Consider the following 20865-nt stretch of genomic DNA (forward strand, 5'->3'; position numbering starts at 1 on the left):
ACATTATGTAAAAACAACAAACACACACACACATTCAGTTCAGACACGCTCATTTACCCATGTGCTCACTCACACTAACCTGGGTTGGCTTCCCAGCTGTGCAAGCTGTTTCTTCCATCAACATGTGTTTACTGGCAGGGGACCCTTATGTTTGCATTACAGGGAGGCAATAAACAGGAAGGCCAGCCCTGGGGTTTGAAAACTACTGTTTGGGGTGGGGGGTATCTCATGAGTAGTGAGCCCCAATCATCGTGCAATTCAGCCTTTAATTAAATGCAACCCAAAATGTCAAAAAGACTTTTATATTTGTAGATGATGTTTTCTGAAAATCCACACATGCTGAAGTCCTTGGTGTTCAAATCTACACACTATGATGAATTTTTCACAGTCTTGTGGAGGGCTAACCACCTGGTGGAGTTAACAGGGTACATGTGTGCATGTGTTTTTTTGTGTGAGTGTGAAGGGGGTGTTTGTTAATTTTTAAATGAAGTCATTCCTTGGTACAATACAAGTAAAAGACAGATTAACCAGATGACTGCAAGGCTTATTATTTTGGTTAATCAATAGATCCTTGAATAACTAATGAACAACATCAAAGAACAAGCGTATAAACAGCCACGGGCAAGTGATAGACTGCACTGTTTTAGTCTCTTTATGAAAGCCTTAGCTTTTGTTGAAATATTATAATGATTACGTTGTCTGTTCGTATGACAATGAACAATAGGCTCATTTTAGATCAAACTGAACCTGAAAAAGAGTATGTTTTGAGTGAACTTCAAAGCCAATAGCAAAAATACTCAAACCTAAGAATTTACATTGTATAAACTATTAAGGCACTTCAATTTAAACACTCATTTGGTGAGTTAACTAAAATAGCAACACATGGGCTGAATAACATTAGAGTTGAGTAAACCAAAGGGAAATTTTTATAGGTTTAATTCAGTAATTGATTTATTCTTTCAAGTGTTTAAGAGTCAAATGATTGTTTCAACATTTGTCAAAACATGGTCTGGTGCAACTACTTACATGTAATTAACTTTAATCAATTCCCAAATCTGTTGGGTAATGGAGGGAAGGGATTGAACTGGATACTAATTTTCAATAGTTAGATTTCCTTTTAACTAGAAATTGACTAAATCAAAGGGTAAAGGTTGTAGGTTCATGACGTTTAGTGACTGAACATTACTTCAAAGAGATGCCCATTTTCAAAATTCATACATGTTATTTCTACGGTATATTAGTAAACATGAGCAACTCTCTCCTAAATCCAAAAACTGGAGTGCTTAAACTAAAATTTGTGATGTCATGCTGCTCCATAGACAATGACTTGGGGAAGTTGTTATAGATGTCACTGAGTATGTGGGAACATTTTCTGTTTGACACATCACTACAATGGAATAAAGCTAATTTAGGTATAAAAGAAAGAAAGAAAAAGAATCCCTCTGTGGGTACACAAAATCAGTCTCCCCTTCATTGGCTATGGAGCAGCTCCTAACTCTTTATTGGATGACATCACAAGAGAGAGAGAGAGAGAGAGAGAGAGAGAGAGAGAGAGAGAGAGAGAGAGAGAGAGAGAGAAGCAGCTCAGGTTCACTAACAATGACTGAACTTTCCCAACTATGGAAATAACATATTGAAATTCTTATTCTTGGTGGTGTTTCTCCCTTTTCAACTGGATTAAATCACAAGGCTACAATTAGAAGGTGACATTAAGATACATGGACGTGGGTTCACAATGAAACATTCTGTTTAGATAGACATAGTTACCATGAATGATCACGGTACGGTAATGATATTCAAAAATATGAACATTTTCCCGCAAAACATGGTCTTCACTACATGTCCATCATTGTTGAAGTATGCGAAGTGGGCTTCATTTAACTTAGAATAAGTGCATTAAATGCCCTCCTCGTGACGCTCGCTCAGCCAATAGCGGGCCCTGGAGGCGGGGGCCGTTGGACCCCCTGGCAAGCATCTGAGGCAGAGGGGCTCCTCCGACTCAGCTCCTACCATATTTGATGTACCCCCCTCCCTACCAGATGACTGTCAGTGCGCATTTCCTATTGGCAAGAGGGAGTGAGAAGTAAACAGAGGAGACCGAAAGGGGAAGAGAGTGTGTGTGTAAAAGAGAGAGAGTGTGTGACAGTGGGAACAGAGTGGGAGGGGGGCGAGAGGCAACTTCACCGGGGTTCATCACTGCGCACTGCCGAGGAGGAAGAGATCGCTTTCGAGCGCAGCATGTTGAAGCAGGTTCAAAAAGTGGACTTTGGACGAAACTACTGATTGAATGAAACCAATGGACTGTTAGAGAGCGCGGTGAGAGGTAACAGTGACGGGGAACAGATACTGCTGGAGGAGAAGCTGATGCGGTGGAGAAAGTTCACAACTATGGAGATGCTTTGTTAACTGAGAGTTTACAAACTGTACGGACCATTCAGAGTCGTTTCTTGAAAAGTGGATGCTATTATAGACGAATCCCAGTGAGCTTTGTGTCCGGTGATATCCCGGTTCCGCGGTGGACCATTACCAGCTCAGTCGCATAGACGGAGCGAGTGAATCCTTCCCCGCAACACAATCAACGGACCAGAGCTACTAAAATGACGGCGTTATACCTCATCTTTTGCCTTATGGCCACAGGTAAGACGTGCCTTTGTTTCATCATTTAGCATGCAGGTCTTTTTATTGATGGAGAGGATAGACCGCGCTCCACACTGGCGCGCTGCGTCAAGCCATCCAGTGCGCCGTTACGGAGGGGCAGCTGATGTGCTGCAGTGCTACAATTCACTGCTGTTAATTGTCTTTAAATGTTTAATTAGTTTTGAAAGAGGGATTACAGCAGGAGGTTTCCACAGTCTGCATACCCGACCCGGAGCACCGGTGAATAACGGCAATGCGTAATTCGGGGGCATAGCTGTGATTGCTTCTGCTCTGGTTCAGATTTCGGTGTGTGAGAGAGATTGCCCTGGGTTTGATGGGTAGGCATGGGGTTGCGGGTGCAGAGCGCACGAACGGAAAGTTGCAACTATTTTTTTTTACACAGGGGTTGAGGCTACTTGCTCCGGACTGCAACGTGTGTGCACGCATCTGAACGTATAACCGCCGCGTGTGTGCCCATTCACAATAAACGATCTCGTGTTTTTTGGAGGATGAAAGAGATGAGAAGAAGGGCAGTGAGCTCCGCAACCCCTTTACCCCTCCACCCCCGAAGTTAGTCAACGGTCCCCACCTTGATTACCGTAAAAAAAAAAAAAAAGACTACTAACTATTAAGAGGTTTAGCCCGGTGAAACGATGTGGGAATGATGGTTTCTACTGGTCCGTACTGGTTGGGTCTGAAGGTTTTTTTTCTCTTTGAATGGTAATCCATCACAATCGCGGTTACTATCAACGGTGCGTAAACAGATGAAAGGGTGCATCATGAGGGGGGTACGGTCTCGCGGGTGCACGCGTTTGTGATGGAGCAAGGCAGACAGAGAGAGTAAGATAGGGGTAGACGGAGAGAGAGAGTGAGTGTGTGTGTGTGTGTGTGTGTGTGTGTGTGTGTGTGTGTGTGTGTGAGAGAGAGAGAGAGAGAGAGAGAGAGAGAGAGAGAGAGAGAGAGAGAGAGAGAGAGAGAGAGAGAGAGAGAGAGAGAGAGAGCATTTGTTTTTCGGGAGCCTTAACGCACCTGTCCCCCCTCCCCAACTTCACCACCCCCTGCTGCTTTTTGTTTGCAGAATCGAGTTGCCTACAGTAGTTTGTTTATGAATCCTTACAGCAACAAAAGAAACATATACCATGCAATGCCTATACTCAGACTACCCAGTATCAATGTATCATATTCTGACTATGTCTGAATGTGTTTTATGGGAAATTGACAATGATTCAATTTGATGCATGTCTGGTTCATAGTTTTTCCAACTTTATTTCTAATCTATGCATCACCATATCTTATTGTTAAAGTGATCCTATAATAGAATTAGCATGAGACAGGGAGCAGCTTTTCTAGTATAAATATAATCATTATGAACAAGCAAGCTCTCTGAGCAGCTGGTAAAATGTACTCTAATAATTCAGTGTCTTGACGCAATTATCACTGAGCAACTGTTGACTTATCAGCATTTTTCAGAGTCGTTGATAAACCCGTTCATGGTATTAACAAGTCTCTCAGACAAAGGATGGAATAATGAAATCAAGATCCTTTTAGGGTTGTTGTTTTTTTTACTCAGCCAGAAACGGCATTTGTGGCTTCCACAGACAATCACGAAGATCACAAATGGCAAAGCGTTGTTAATAGCCATTTGTTGTGGGTACATCTTTACCTTCAGCCCCGGTTCCGCATGGTTTTGTCATTATTCAAAGCTCAGGGGAGGGACATGACACCAGTGGACCTCTGCTCCCTGACAGACTAGCAACAGCTGGATGAGAAAGGGCGGTAGCTAGACAGTGGCATATTTCCCCCAACCCCAACACACACACACACACACCCACACACACACACACACACACACACACACACACACACACACACACACACAAATAATGAGAATGGTAACAGCTGCCCTAATTAGAACCTAAGAGACCCTAGACCTCATTTATTGAGCCTTTCTTACACAATCAAACTTTGGCCACAGCAAATGACTTCACTTTGAAATTTGTATATGGCATATAGAATGTATGTATATGTAGTCTTGTACCACACAGATAATTTACTTCCTCAGAAAGTCCCCTGGGCTCTCAGAGGAATTGGATTCCACACTGCATCAGTATTCTGAGTAATCTTCAGTGAGCTCTGCTTTGGAACCTTTTGCTTTGGGTCGCCTGCGTCTCATCGGGCCAAGTTCAAAGGCTGTGAGCCGAGATTACAAGTTTCTCTCCCTTCCTCTTAAGTCGTGTCGCCACTCATGTCTCACTATAGTGTAACGCCGTGGAAATGTTCCACCTTGCTTCTTCTCACAACTCCTTTTTGCCGGGCTGCAGAATGTGTGACTATGGGACAGGAGGACATGAGAGCGTATCTGCCTAATGGGCTGGAGGCGGCTGACAGACTTTCACCGAAGGTTGAAAGCCTGTTCATACACATATTTAATGCAAGCACACACTGACACAAACAGAGGAGTGAAATCTAGCTGGGGGATAAGCCCTGACCAAGCCCTTTCCTCCCTATACACTATCATCCTTCCCTGTCCCATTACCGGAGATTTGTTTTTTCTGTGTTTGTGGACGCTGTGGCAGCATGGCCCAAGAGGTTGGTTTTAGGAAGCTGTGCATATTTTATATACTGCCGCTCTTTGAGTTCTCATGAAGGGGGGTCAGGAATGAGCGGAGGGAAACAGATGAGGAGTGGGGAAGGAGGGGTAGTCATGTTACAGGGATAAGACTTGGATGTGTCACCAGTGTCTCAATGATTAAGCTGACAAGCATTGGGTAAACTCTGAGGGAGAGTGCTGAGCATCGTTAACCTTTTCTCCATCATGTTACTCTTTCTGTCACACAAACACACACACACATACACACTCAAACATGCTTATGCTCTAATATCTCCTCTCAGTTTTCCGTTTCTCTCCCTCTCCCTCATATCTTTTTCAGTCATCTGTGATGCAAAAAGATTGAGGATAAAGTAGATGTAGAAAGTTTGAAGGCGAGAACCCCAGCCAGCTGATGAGGTAGTGCACGATGGTGCCGATGCAGCAGAATCTGAACACAGCTGAGTCTCGAACAGAAGTGTCTTGCATTATTTAGGAGACATAGTCATGGCAAAGATATAGATGCATTTTGGCCTACTTTGATTTTCTGTCTATGACGAGTTCTGTTAAATGGTTTGGCTGCTGTGGGTGTTGTATTGAACGTGTTGTGTGGGATTTCTAGTTTCACTTGTGGCCAGAAATCATATGTATTTGTTGTAGCTGTATCTCTATCTATATCCAAGATATTATCTCTGTTCACATAAACTCAAAAGTTATTATTTGAATGTTTCTTCTACAGAGTCTTGAGTTTTTCACTCTCATTTAGATATGCAGACACACACGCGTGAGGCACAAAGAGACAGTAATGAATGATCAAGAGCTTAAACAATGGCCTGCTGTTTCATCTCATCCTGGAGACGTGTCTTGCACACATGCCATTGTCTTTCTGCCCTTCTTCATAAACACGGATATCCTCCCATTACCCCTTCCCGCACACGCACTCTCTAAACGTACAGAAGGAGAAACTGGAAGGAGAAAGGAAACAATGGGGCTTCATAATGTTGCCTGTCTCTAATCAGCTTTGCCATGCGGGTAAACAAAGATAAAGAACTTGGCAGTGTGTCCTTAGGCTTTGTTATCAGCTGTTAGCAACTTAACTGGATGTGTACGCCAGTGTGGCTCAACACAGGAAGCCTAAGTAGCCGCGGATGGAACTTAGCCTCTTCTAGAATTATTTTTACCTCCACCCGCCCATCCTCTTTTTGTCTTTGCTTTCTCCTTGTGTCTGTCTCTGCACATCCTCACCTTGTCATCCTCTGGGGCAGTCCGAGGATCCGGGGAGGAAATGACAGGGAATGGGACAATGGAGGGGCTGTGTCAGCTTCCTGTCATCGCCTGAAGTCTTCTCCCCCAGTTACAGCACTACTTCAGGCTGTATCATCAGCATGTAGACTGGTGGGGACAGCACAAACTTGTTTATTTTTCTGTATAAACACGGTAATGGAAATAAGAGAGGGAGAAACAGAGATATTGTGCATGCCATTAAAATAACCCCCAAAGGGAAACGTTTATAGTTATACAGTAGTAGTAGCTATTTTAAGAAAAACTTGGATTGCATTTATCTCCCCCTACAAAGCAAGTGTCACTTCCTTCTAGAGAGATGTATCACCATTTCAAAAAGACCCTAAGCCCAAAAACCACAACAACAGAAAAATTGCAGACATACTAGACCACACATTCATTTTTATTTTCCAATCAATTTCTGCCCTGCAAGACAAGAATTTCATATCTCCTGCCGAGACACAGAAACCAACCGCAAATTGAAATTTATCTTCTGCGTTGCAGCAATATCTGTTCCTGTGTTATCTTCACCAGCCGTGTTCCTTAACCTTGTATTAAAGATAGCTCTGTTGGAGAAGGATTCTGGCAGCTGAGAAGGGAAAACGAAAAGTTCCGTCAGGAATACCATCAGACAACGCTTATTCAACACTAGATGCTGATTTTACTCTTGTTTTTACTCTCCTTATATATGAAATCTGATAAGTCTGTGGCACTTGCCTAATAGCACATCTAAAATATTTCACTGTGTGTACCAGGGCTTGTGGCATGTGCACATCATCCAGAAATGACTCATGCTGAGCTCACGGTAACAACATCCTTAACACAAACACACGCACGCACGCACGCACACGCACACGCACACGCACACGCACACGCACACGCACACACACACGCGCACACACACACACACACACACACACACACACACACACACACACACACACACACACACACACAGAGGTCAAGGGCACACAGTGGGGCAGAGGATGATAAGCTGAGATGAGTGTTTGGCATCTTCAGGGCTGTGTGCCCTTTCTGGAGCGATTAGTCAAAGTCCAACTGTCTAATTAATGATGCTCCAGCAATCAGTACATGTCATCTCCTTAACCAACTAGGGGTAAAAACACATCCAAGGAAACAAGAGATTGCTTGCTTGCTGCTCACTTTATTAGTGATGGAAGCTGCGCATACACTTGTGAGACTAAGCGCTCCAACTACTCGTTACTTGAAGTCCACCCCCTCCCCTTCGTATTCTTCTTTTCATTGCTCCTTCCTGACAGTTCAAACTCCCTGGAACGCCAGGGCTAATATTGTGTTAGTGACTCAACCATTAACCAAAATAGTGGGTTGGCTGTGGCTTTGTCTCTTCTTCCTCTGCACAATGAAATACCACAGTGTTGTTGTAGGAGGCTGGGTGAAGGGTCAGAGAAATGTCTTTTATGTCCATTTTTCCATTTTGGACGGGGCTGGCAAACTCGCCCTGGGAGGTCTGCAAGAGAAAGTAGCCAATTTGCTATCAACTGAGAGGTGTCAGTCAAAGCTTATCGATCGAGCTTTAACTGCGGCTCCTTCAATGGCAAAACATGTTAATGTTATTGAGCTGTGTGTAGACGTGGGGAACGGCGAAGCACGTGGGTGGTTGAGGTGGGTGGCGGTTGGACCGATAGGGGGTTGGGGGGGCAAGGTGTGTCTCTCTCCTGCCGTCTGTTTGCCAATGAAAGCCGATGCAGAAACGCCAATGGGCTCAGCATGAGAACAGAGAGGGGAGGGAGAGAAATGAAGAAAAGGAAGGCAGAGGGGTCAAAGGGATCTACTGCTAGGAGCCTAGCATTTCAAGTAATGGATATGCTTGAATTGGTGTAAACCAAACCTGCTGTGTTTCTTCCAGCATGACTGAGGTGAAAAAAACAACAACAAAGGTGTAACTGACTACAAGTCTGAGGGGGATTAATAGAAAGTTGATATTCCAACACCTCAGGCCAAACATTAGATCTCAGGACATGCAGAAAGTGGTTGTGTGCGTGTCAGGAAGGTGTATAGTGGGCGGTTTCTCTGCCACATTCCTGTGAAGTTGCAGCAAGGAGGGAAAGAACACATGGCTAAGTGCTTCCCAAGCTGGCTGAGGTGAACCTAACACCCCTCCTGGAGGAAGCAGCCCAACCATTGTTCCAGCACATTGCACCCGTCTGACTGAGGCATCCTAGTGCCGTGCCGATCCCAGGGGGTTGGAAAGAGAACGAGGCAGTGGAGGAGAGGGACTGATTGTTCCCTTCTCAGACTATCCACAGATGGGGCTACGGCACAGGATGCTGGCTGTTTGCTTTAGAAAGTCCCAGGCGTTTGCTTTGCAGTCGTGGTGTACAGAATGCTCTGGGGGATAGAGGAGAGGAGAGGAGAGTGCCAGTGGAGACAACAGCAGGGGAAGGGAAAGAGAGTAGAGCAGAGAGAAAGAGAAAGAAATGGATAAAAAAGGCCCCTGCCTAATATGATGTCAGTGTGAATATAGTGTCAGTGCCAAGAAGGGAAGACAGATGATACAGCCATACAATGATAGGGTAGTTGGGCGAGAGAGTGCTCAAGTCCTCCCCTGTTTCCAAACAGAGACATATAGAGCAGGAGATAATGGAGAAGGGAGGGAGAGTAAAGAGAGTAAGCGAGGAAGGGGGGGGGGGCTTAGAAGGAAGGGATGAGATGCAGGGAACCCAGGCTGCATCCATCATGTGGTTTGGTGCAGAAGCCATTTGTACCTATTGTTCTCCATAATTTGTTTTCTCAGAGCCTGCAACAGGAGGGGTGAAGGGGAGAGACAAAGCTACGGCAGCCATTTATTTTTGTGCTAATTACATAAGTGAGACAGCATAATTAGATGTAAAGCTAAACAGACAATAGGCTGGAAGAGATGCACAGAGGGAGATAGACAGGGAGGTGTATATGAATTCAAATAGAATGTGAAATAGGGAGGCATGTCCCTCTCTATTTCACATTCGAGAGTGCAAGGGAACACGTTAAAAGAAGTAAAAACGGATGGCGAGGGATAAAGGGAAAGGAAAAGGGAGAGTAAAGGAGATTGGCCGACGGAAGGGATAAAAGATAAGAGGGAAGGGGAGAAAAGCCCTCTTCACAGACTGCACTTTGAGGTGAACCATCGCCGCTAGAATAGTCACCTCATTTAATACACCTGCTCAGCGGGAGGGGGATAGAGAGATGGTGGAGGAGATGTTGTAAAAGAAAAAGAGAAAAAGGGCAAAAGAGAAGAGAGAAGAGAGGGGATACATCTCATGTTCTGTCTGCTTCTTTAGATCAAAGGCAGAGAGTGGCCCCCAGGAAGCTGTTTGTTGTGGCTTGTTTGGGAGGGTCTCTGTCTAGTGTGAGGTCATGGTTTGACCTAGTGTGCTATTATATTCAGGTAGTATGGCGCTTCAACACAGCCATATGCCAAACCCTTGAAGGTAGCACAGGCTACAGGGCGCAGAACAATTTTCTAGAAGGAACCTGTTGAAGCTCTCTGGGGCGGCGAAGCTGCAGGAAAGCTGACAAAGAGAGAGAGAGAGGTACAGAGAGAGGGAGAGAGACAGAGGGAGAAGTTGAAAGATTGAACATCTATTCATCTAACTAAAAAGGTCACGTTCTTAGCTAGTCGATGTTGTGTTGCCAAATATTCTGTGTACTAATGCAGTTGTGTATCTGCTCCAGTCCACGTGTAGGCGGTGCGTGGGTGGGTTGAGCATGTCACCAGTCTTTAAGATATGTGATACAGGGAAAGATAAATAGGTTCTTAATAAGGCCACTCAATCACTAGCTGGTTACAACAGCTGACCAAAGATTGAGGGGCAGTCAAGCCTGTTGTGGAGGCCTATTGAAGCCGGTGGAGGGGAACTCTTGAGCCGTCACACTTTAGATTACCCATTCACTGCGCTATAGAACTCTGGCCTAACTACTCTTCTTTCTCTAAACAGTCCTCTGACACACTATAGTATAGCTCGAGTCAACTCCCTGATTGTGCTGGGGAGTTTTTTAAAAGCCAATTTAAACTCAGTCCTTTGTTTAACTCCCCGTTAACTCAAGAGGGGACATATTGTATTGGCTGTGTGTGTGTGTGTGTGTGTGTGTGTGTGAGTGTGTGTGTGTGTCTGTCTTTTATTGGGCCATGGTCTAAGTTTTGTGTGTGCAGTCTTTGAGCATGTGATTTTTTTGTTAAAAAGAACCCAGCGTATCTCAGAACTGGCACAGACTAGTTTTTTTTTGGGTGAAAGAGAGGGTGCATGAGAGAAATCAATGGCCCAATTCAACCCATTACAGCCATGACTGTTGCTGTAATGGTGTGGAAATGGACAGTGGTCTTGTGGATCCCTTTTATACCTCCAGGCTCGGATCGCAACTGAAGCTCCGATTCATTTCCTCCCAGCTTTGATTTTTAAAAAAGCACTCTGAGGGTTTCAAAGACTCTCACATGATGGTGACGAGAGAAGAGATCCTTCCGTTTTGTGAAGCCGATGAAACCTCCATTCTGCCAGGTTTGCCGAGGGACAAACATAACACTGGGCTGCAATTTTCCTCGACAAATAATGACTTCTCTAGTCCTCTCTCCTTCCAGCTTTTGCCTCTTTGATCCCGGGTAATGTGTTAACAACCAACAGGTTCATGGAATACCCATTACATTAGTATGTGTATTCGCGCTGAGGTGTGAGAGTGTGTGTTTGCACATGTGTGGCTTCATGTGTGTTTTCACACCAATTAATGAATTGCTTTATATGCCTGCTGAGGTGACGATGGCCTGTCTCTTGCAGGGCATAGTTTTTTTTTCTCTTCTGTGTCAGCCTCCACCCATGATGGCCAAGGCTCTCTCGCACTAACACGTTAATGAAAGCGGTCTAATTAGTGCCTGTGGTTCCATATAGGGGACCCCTGGAAACATCGCGAGTTGGCTGCACCAGTGAGAAAGTTCACATATACAGGGAGACCTGCTTGGACTCACACTCAAATTAGTGTCCTGGTTAATTGGGATAGGAGTACAAGAAAATAAAGGAACTGGTCATATTTTTCGATATGTGACCACCACCACATCCTTCACATTAAGCTCCCTTACTTTCTCCGGTAGCGCTCCTCCCGAGGGCGATGCAAGAAAAATTATTTTGCTCCTCTTCATCCCTCTCCCTCACTCCAGATAATTCAATCTGTTCAATATCAAATAATCTCTCCCCAATTTTTCAGCCTATTGTAACGTTATCGCTCAAACAGCTACCTCTGGGGGATGAGCCTTGTTCCACCTTGTTAAAAAAAGAAGGGGCGAGGAAGCCCATGAAAGAAGGATGGCAAATAGCTCTCAGAGGAGCGCTCTTAAAAGCCTCCGTTAGGCTTTCTCGTGGGCCATATGTGAAACAGCGCCCGAATAGATTAAAAGAGAGGAGGATAGTAAGGATGGAGAGATACAGAGGAAGATAAAGGAAGACGGAGACACTACAAAAAGGAGGGGAGTGTTGGTGATGTGCGTTGTGGTACTTAAGGTCTGGGGCTCTAACTTGTGTCCCACAGCACTTAACATGCCCCTAGCCATCTCTCCTGGCAGTTAATTAGAATCCAATAAGGTTGCCGCCTGTTGGTCATTGTTCCTCCAGTGTGTTTACCCTTTCCAGAGGCTCCATTCGCTGCTTAATCTGCCGAGAAGCTGAATGTCAATAGGTCAGGCCAAGACTCCAGAGCCCTGAGAGAGAGAGGGAGAGACAGAGTGAAGGGGGGAGGAAAGAAGGATCAGGGGGATGAGGAGAAAGGGGTCCTTTCTCTCTCTCTCTCTCCTCTCGATATTTTCCTCTGACGTTCCATGCTTCGTTGTTGTTTTTTCCCCCCTGCCTCCATCTTGCGTCTTCTCTTCTCTTCTTTTCTTCTCACTTCTAATCCGTCCTCTTGATTGTTCTAAGCTGCTTTCAGCCAGCCCCTGGGAGGGTGGGGGGTTTTGGAGTCTATTTTAATTAAGATTTAAAAGACGACTCCCTCAAGAAGGGAGATTTAAAAGCAGGATGGACTGAGCAAAGTAAATGAATGAAGGTAGGACAGATTGTAAAGAGGGCTCAACAAATATCAGAAATTGATAAGAAGGAGAAAGTTAAGAGGCTATTATTTTACACATGCAAATACGAGCGTCGCACACACCCACACATTCACACAAGCGCAGCCAGACTCTGAGGCGTTCGAGTGGCTAAGCCAAATGGGATTTTTTTTTCATTTGTAATCAAGCGGCACAATCTATATAGATTGATCTCAGCTTCCTGTGATTCATACCATATCCTGCAAGGGTGATATGGGATCAGTGGTAGCCAGCAGGCAAGCTGAGGGAGTTATCTCCACACTATGTCTAATGATCGATCATCTCACCAGATGCGCTTAAGAGCCTGTAACGCTCCACTTGTTTATCAGAACCTCAAACCTGAGGCTTCTCTGTAGATGTGACCTGCAAAGAAAGTCTTGTTTTTTGCAGACAGACAGGTAGACTGCACGAAAGGGCTCAAGAGACGTGTTTTAAAAGTTTAAAGTTAGCTTCTGTTGTCTTTGTAGTGTGACCAGACATGTGAATAGAAGTTCAAGTCATTCCCATGTGTAATGTGGTACTATTTGGGTGGTAATGTCACCACAGTGGAAGCGCTAGACGTTCCCTTAATTAACAGTCTTATCGCACTAGGACAAAAGGAGATTTCACTGTAGAAGTCTGGCCATCAAAGATACAAGTTATCATCCAGCATAGCTCTACTTCTACGACGCAAACACTGCGTTACAGACAAAGTGTGTGTCCATCTGTGTGTGTGTGTGTGTGTGTCACTGCAGCCAGAGAAAAAGGCGCGTGCTACGTGCTTGGTAAAACAGTCACAAAGCACACATCTGTCCCAACTTGAAGCGTGCATTCTTCATCCAGAGTAAAACCCCAACGAAAACACACCCCAAAAACAGAGTGCACAATGAAGTGTTTTAAGTTCATCAAGCCACAGACTTTGGTGCAGCCGGTAAGGTGTTAAAGGCCGGGCAAGGGTCAAGAGCCCAACCCACTGCATTCTCTGGCGTGATACATCCCGACACACAGCCACCATATGTCCGGGGTTTTGCAGTCAATGAGCCAACCTACCCAGCATGACAAAGATCTATTCATACACAGTTGACTCTGAGGTAATTTGCAATGCCATGGTATGATCAGGACAGAATGTGGCACTAGTCCAACCAGTGGCCGTTTGAGAAAGACAATAGACAAGAACGTACAGAGAAGTAAAAAGGACAAAGAACTTTACAAAAGCATTTTAAGCGGATAAATGCAAGCATGATCTTGCCCTCAGCTCGCTGCAGCTCCATAGCTTGCCTCCATCAAAGCCCCTCGAGATTCTTCCAGCTCATTCTGGCGCCGTCACTCACAACTCTGTTAATAAGGCCAGCAGTAAACGCCAGGAATGATATGCAGGGATGAAAGATCCTTCTCTCATGTTCTCGCTTTGAGGATGTCTTTCCAGTTGTTGGGGGGTGGGGGGGGGGGGGGGGGTGTATGCAGCTTTATAGAGTAATGCTGCATTTTAACATTTTAATGGAAACAATAAACCCATATCCGCTTATAAAATAATATTTTGTGTCCCATATCCTGTTGTGTTACAGCTCTGGGGACTTTTCATAAAGAAAAAAAGCCTCCAACCTCCACTAAGCTAAAGGTATAGAAGAAGCCCATGCCAAAGAATAAAGTGTGCTAAGCTCCTGGGGGAGGGATATATCACACATATATTCGTTCACTGCAGCGATTAATATCTGGGAAAAAAGGTCAAACTTGACTTGAAACGGTCCAGTATATCACAGTTACATTCAGAGGCTGCATTTCATACATCAATCCCCGCTGTGATGTCTCATCAGCGTGGTCACACAGGAGAGACCCACATTGCACATTATCAAAGATTGATAGGGTGTCCTAGTTAAAGACAGGTGGGGGTGGGGGTGGGGGGGACGACTGGTTGGGGAAGGAACTTTGCGTTACCCTCTGCCTTTCCAGGGGTGCTGACTGCGTTTCTCATGGCCTTTTAACAGCCCGATGCAATCATCATCACTGTAGTTGGCAAATGTTATGCCAGGAGTCACCTATGCCTGACCTTAAGGACTTGACCCCAAAGATGTACGGGCTGGAATTGCAAAAGCAGCTCCTTTGAGGTCAACGCTCGCACACAAGATGACGCCGGCTGACTCAGGAAGTTCAAGACGGAGGGCTGAGCCTTCCATCTCCTCCCATCCGCCCTCTTCCTCATCCTCCCCTGTAACGAAAGACAAAAACAAACTGACAGAACAAACAAGCAGATTATCCTAAATCCTTTTTTCTCTAACACACAACCTAACTGTCTCCTATATCCACTGTTCACCGGCATCATCCCCATTTCTTGTTCAGAGTGCTTGCTTAATAATTAATTGATTAATTAGTTCGCTCATTAATCATTTATTCATTAATCATGGCCTGATTTTTCTAGAGGAAGCGGCGCAATCTGAAAAAACCCTGACTTCACATTTCACTCTAATTATGCTCCTTTACTAATCAACGCTTAAGAAATGGAGTTTCAGGAAATTAGTTTCCCCCCTTTCCCTTCTTTTTCTCAACACAAAGCAGGATGTATTGAGGTCGGCAGGTAACGTTCCTTCCCTCCCTTTCTTGTGTTCTGGAAGCTCTTAGTCATCAGTTATTTTAAATGATTTAAGTTACAGGCAATCTGATGAGCAGAATGAAAATTTGATGTTAAATTAAAACTCATTTTCTCCAGCTCTAGATGAAAAGGGAAGAGTAATTCTTGTCACAGACTAACCACAGACATTGATTAATAAATGGCAATTTGAGGGCCGTTTGTAAGAACAGAGAGGTGGCAGCATTGTGAATCACACACTTATTGTTTTCACTGGATCCATGGCTCTCCTGGGAAGGGAGGTAATTTGTTTAATCGCCAGGAGTTATGTTCTCTGGACGGAGAGATGGGAAGATAGGATAGTTCAGAAATATCTCCTGTAATGTGGAGCGAGCAGGAGAAGAGAAGCATTTTAAGCGGGTTTAATTAGAAGTGTTTTTGTGCCTTTGTGTTCCTGTTGGATGCAGAGTTCACAACAGAGCTCAGATGCTCTCTCTGAAGGGGCTCTTGTCAGCTGCCGACAAAAAAGGAATTATGCATCAAATTAAAGAGAGCTTCAGTGAAATGGAGGCAAGTCAGGCATTAACCTCTAAGCTTTAAAAAGCACACATATTAAGCAACCCTAATGAGACTCTCATTGAACGAGCTGTGTTTTATATTCAAACACACACAAAAGCACAGCTTTGACTTCAATGTGGCATTGCTGCTTCTGAATGAGGTTGTCTCTCTTATTCATCTCACCAGCAGCAAACACTGCAGAAGTGAACAATAGTGTAGATGGCCCTTTTACTCTAATGAGATGCATACATTTACAACATTACCACCCTCATTAAAAAATAATAATAATAAAGGAGAAAAAAAGTATTAATTATGAAACGCACTACTTCCTATCATGAAGAGCCAAGGGGGTCTCCACTGGGCTCAATTAGGAAGAGTAGGCCACAAATCCCTAGACTAAATTAATTGACACCCCAGGGTATTCAGCCCAGAGTCCCAGTACAGAATCTATGTAGAGAATTCCTTTGTTTTCATTTCCACCGCCTTTTAGAAAAAGCAAGAGATGGAGGCAATTTTAACGTGATCTCTTCATTGTTTTATGGATTTTTTAATCTATTATTAATTTATATATGTTTGTTTACTTGCCATGTCTGCGGCTGGGAATGAAAAGGTTTACTTTGTGTTTATTTATTCCTGCCCCATCTTTCAGAAGCCTTTCCGTCACATGTTGCGCACCATTGCTGTTTTATCCACTATGTCAGCTGTTGTGCACACACTAAACCAGGGCTTTTGCAAACAGCACAAGACGTTAATGATTTAAAAGCACAGTAAATTATACTGAAAGCCCTTTCCATACAAACACTGGGGAAAGAAGGGGAGGGAACCTGAGAGGGGAATTGGGATACAGAGACAGAAAGAAAAAGCGAGCGAGCGAGAGAGAGAGAGAGAGAGAGAGAGAGAGAGAGAGAGAGAGAGAGAGAGAGAGAGAGAGGAGAGAGAGAGAGAGAGAGAGAGAGAGAGAGAGAGAGAGAGAGAGAGAGAGAGAGAGAGAGAGAGAGAGAAGCAGAGCGGACAGAAAAGGGCTGGAACTGTGACACAGATCCAGCCAGCAGCTGTCTTGCAGTGAAAACACCAGGGGGTAAGCAGGAATGACACGAAAATGACAAGACGAGCTCAATCAACATCTTGTCAACACTGCTGGCTGATGTGTACAGACAATTTCATACCGCCACCACTGGCTCCCTCCCCTTTTCTCTCTTTTTTTATATGGGTTTTTATTTCCTGTCCTCCTGCCAGCCAGCCAGTCACTTGCTATCTGTCTACATGGAGTCAGCTCTCAGCTCTTTGGCTGTTGGCTTCAGAGTGGGGGGGTGCTGTTTAAAAGCTGTGCTAGAATTATACTCAGAGAGATGCTTTTGCCCACTAGAAACCCTAAAGATATGTGAGTGTGACAGTGAATGTGCATACAAGTGTGTGAGTGTGTGTGAAGACAGTGTAAGAAAGAGTGTATTTATGGCACATTGTCTGGCACTGCAGCACAGTGACTGCTCAAACCATTCACATACGCTTACACAGTGACTATGTCACATCAGCACTCTTGGTCTCCCCCCTCACAGCCTCCTCCTTTCCCCCCTCCCTTCTTTCCCCCCTTGTATGCATACCACTCTATTACTCTATCCACTGCATCTGCTGTAGCAGGTACCCGGGGAGAAACTCTGCTGGTGCTCACCCATGCGATAAGCCTCACTGCTGCCCTGGTGTGTGCAGTGCCCTATTCCAGCAGAGAAAAACCTTGTGGTGACAGCCTTGGAGACAGACTGATTACAGCATTCCATCAATCCCCTCTCATGGCCTGCTCCTTTGCAATTGGATGCTGACAGGAGCCCACTTTTTCCATTTTTACCTTACCTCAGTTTTCCGGTCTTTCTAACATGTAGTGGCTCTTTTTTCAATTTTTTCCCCCTACCCTGCTTTCTTGACTGTTGTAATGACAAGCTGACACAAACCCCTGTGATTTTCACACCGGGGATGTAGAGAGCGGCAGAAAGGGACACGGAGTAGAAGAGAGGAAGAGCTTGGGAGAGAAAGTGCAAGGGAGAGTTTGGCAAGAGATGACAGCTGACACGGAAAAGCAGAGTGATGGCAGAAAGATCCACAGAGAAAGCAAATCAACAATTAGTAACACCTTACATAACCCTCAAAGGGGGCCTGCGAGACATTGATTTCAGGGATCATGGCTCGCTGACTGTAGACGTATGAGCGATAAACGGAGGAATGAGAGGATGGGGCTGGATTGTAGAGGAATGAAAGAGAATGCCCCGGCAGAGCTGGAGGGGGGGGGGGGGGGGGGGGGGCTGGGTGGGAGAGAGGGGGATGAGCGGTCACTCTCTAAAAAGGGTCTAGGTCTGAGCCAAGATTTTCACAATGGAATAAAGGCTAGGAGGATTAAACTCCAGCAAAACAGCTCTTAAAAAGCTGTTAGACTGCAATTTGGGCACAAAAACACAGAATGGGAGAAAAGATAGTGAGAGTGGGTGGGTGTGCAGCTGGAATGCAGTGTGGGAGAGAAAGAACTAAAGAGAGGCCGGGACACACTGAGGTATGAGAGAGAGGAGGCCAACTGTAGAGACACAAGCAGTTTGCAATGGTCCAAGTCAAAGAAAAAAAAACAGAGGTTCCTCACACATGCAGTGCATGTGTTGGGTGCCACGAGTTGGTGGGTGGTATCTGTTGTTAGTCCCCTTCAAGCCCTCAGAAGTTCTGTAGGAGTCATGGTAATGAGCTTAGTAGCCAGATCAAACATGAGATGGGCGCATGAGTCCCCTTTGGGACATACGCTTTGGTTCAGCTACCTCAGCACTACTATCTGTTTGCACACACACACACACACACACACACACACACACACACACACAGGAAGGCGAAGACAAAGAGCCTGACTCAAAACAAAGGGATAATAATTCCATACAGAAAGAAATGGAGCTTGCATTTTCCAGCCCGATTTAGAAGCCTTATCTAGACAAGGCACAATGGATGGCATTTGGGGAAAGGGGTTGTTTATTCCAAGCTTGACACTTTTTTGCCAATTGCCTTGTTTTGTGCTGTTGTTTTTTGGGGGGGGAGGTTTTTCCTCCTCATTTTCTCCTCTCTGGCTCTTATTGTGGAAAAACTCGCACCAGCCGGGTGCAGGATTCTGCCGCCACCGCCGGGGCAAAAGCGCAAGAATATATCAGGTGCTATTTTTTTTAACGTTTTGAATTATTACTGCACAGAGCAAATTGTCCAGTCAAGTTGAGAGCACTTATATTTATAGACCCCACAGGACTGGATGTTGCACTTTTTGCACTGGATGGGAATGAGGACATGGAATAAAATCATGACTAAAATAGGGACTCTCTGCGAAACGCAGCTTGAAGCCTCTTAGAGTGAATGAACATATGCAGTTGAGTGTCATTTTAACAACGCTGGGAAATGGACACAGTGCATCGCCTGAGCTATTACAAACAAGAGAGCCTGACGTTATTTTATGTTTTATTTGAAGGACCTGACTTTTTGAATGTTGGGTTAAACTGATTCATGGCCTTTTTGTCAGAATACCAAAATGGCGTAAGAGATTATGACTGTGGTGACTTGGTAGTAAATGCACTGTACTGTGTGTGTTAGATTCCCATTTTATCTAAAGGTCATCTGCAGTGCCATTATCTTTCTCAGTCTTTAGCATCATGGTTGGAGCTTACACACACACACACACACACACACACACATACTCACACAAACACACACACTCACTGACTGTTCAATCTAATTCTATCAAGGCAGATGTCCAGTGGTGGATGGATCATTGCTGACATCTGTCCATCTCTTCCTGATCCTTCCTGATGTGAGTGTATCCCTATCAGCTCAGATGAAGGAGAGAGAGAGTGCATGCAGGCAGACGCAAAGCTCTTTAAATGGTCGTGTCCAAGTCGGAGAGGCAGTTTTGCACTTAACTCTGACCATGTGACAGAGACAGCAATGTCACTGTGTCAAAGTAACTGCTAAATGTGCCCTCCGGTGTCTGACAAGTCGCTTTCCCTATTAACAGTGCCCTGCCCTCAACACTTATTCACACAGTCAGATGCGCACACACAATCACACACAGGCAAAAACATACATAGCACATTTTAAGACACACACATTGAGCTCACACAGTCTGGCAGAAATGCACACACACACACACACATAAACTTAGCCCCATGTGCATCCAGCAGCGTGAAATGATATTCCATTTTGAGAAATCCGGATTAAAATGTATCAGGCCAAATGTGTTTTGACCTTGTTACTGGGGGATGAAAAAGCGCGCACACACACACACACACACACACACACACACACACACCGCAAAAGGTAAGAAACAGAGTTAATGTTGTATTTTTCCGTTAATCTAAAATTGAACTGGCTCTAAAGTAACATTAAGCACACGGCATGTGGTACAACTAATCTACACTGCACATATTTACCTGCGTAACATTCAAGGCGACATGGTAAATAAACTCACTTCTACTGCAGAAATGTTTGGATTTCAAGGGGATTCAAGTCTTTCTTTTCGTATGCAATTCAATTGCAGCCAACAGACAGGCTCCTCATTCTGAGTCAAAGCACTGAGAAAAGCAATGGCGTTATGGTGTTTGTGTGTGTGTGTGTGTGTGTGTGTGTGTGTGTGTGTGTGTGTGTGTGTGTGTGTGTGTGTGTGTGTGTGTGTGTGTGTGTATGTGTACGCAGCAATGCAGCATACCAAGAACAAGCCTCCTCACACCCACAGCTCCCTACTTCTTCTGACTGCCTCTCCTCCACTGTTTCTTTGTCTGGTTCTGTTCCTCCCTCTCTCCCCATCAGAAATGTATTCATGTAATTAAGCTGCTAATACACCGTCAACGAATTGTCTAATTCAGCAAGGAGGAATTAAAGGAATCTGGCATGAGTCATTAGCCAGTCGAGATGTTCTGTTGAGCATTTTCAATAAGGGATCTGGAGAGCAATGAATCACTCATATGGTGTGAAGACATTCGCTACAGCATGTTCTCTGTAATATTTGTATGCCTATATGTATGTGTGTGCGCGCGTGTGACGTTAATTGCCATATGTGGGCATGAGAAATTGCATGTGGGTGAGGTAAAGAGAAACAATTGAGTGCATGTAATCCATCCAAACAATCAACCAATGCAGAGAATTATTACCCATTGTAAACATTTAGATACT

General features: G+C 44.7%; 1 protein-coding gene across 1 annotated transcript in view; it reads left to right on the forward strand.

The window, feature by feature from the left end:
* The first annotated feature begins 2283 nt into the window (after positions 1–2283).
* Positions 2284–20865, forward strand: part of kirrel3l (kirre like nephrin family adhesion molecule 3, like) — a 33182-nt gene continuing 14600 nt past the window's right edge. Inside the window, 1 exon segment of the mRNA XM_083918298.1 lies at positions 2284–2637. Within this exon segment, the coding sequence (XP_083774424.1) occupies positions 2598–2637 (40 nt within the window). The 5' untranslated portion in view covers positions 2284–2597.

This window comes from Echiichthys vipera (genome assembly GCF_963691815.1).
Source record: "Echiichthys vipera genome assembly, chromosome: 8".
In the NCBI taxonomy this organism is placed as follows: Eukaryota; Metazoa; Chordata; class Actinopteri; order Perciformes; family Trachinidae; genus Echiichthys; species Echiichthys vipera.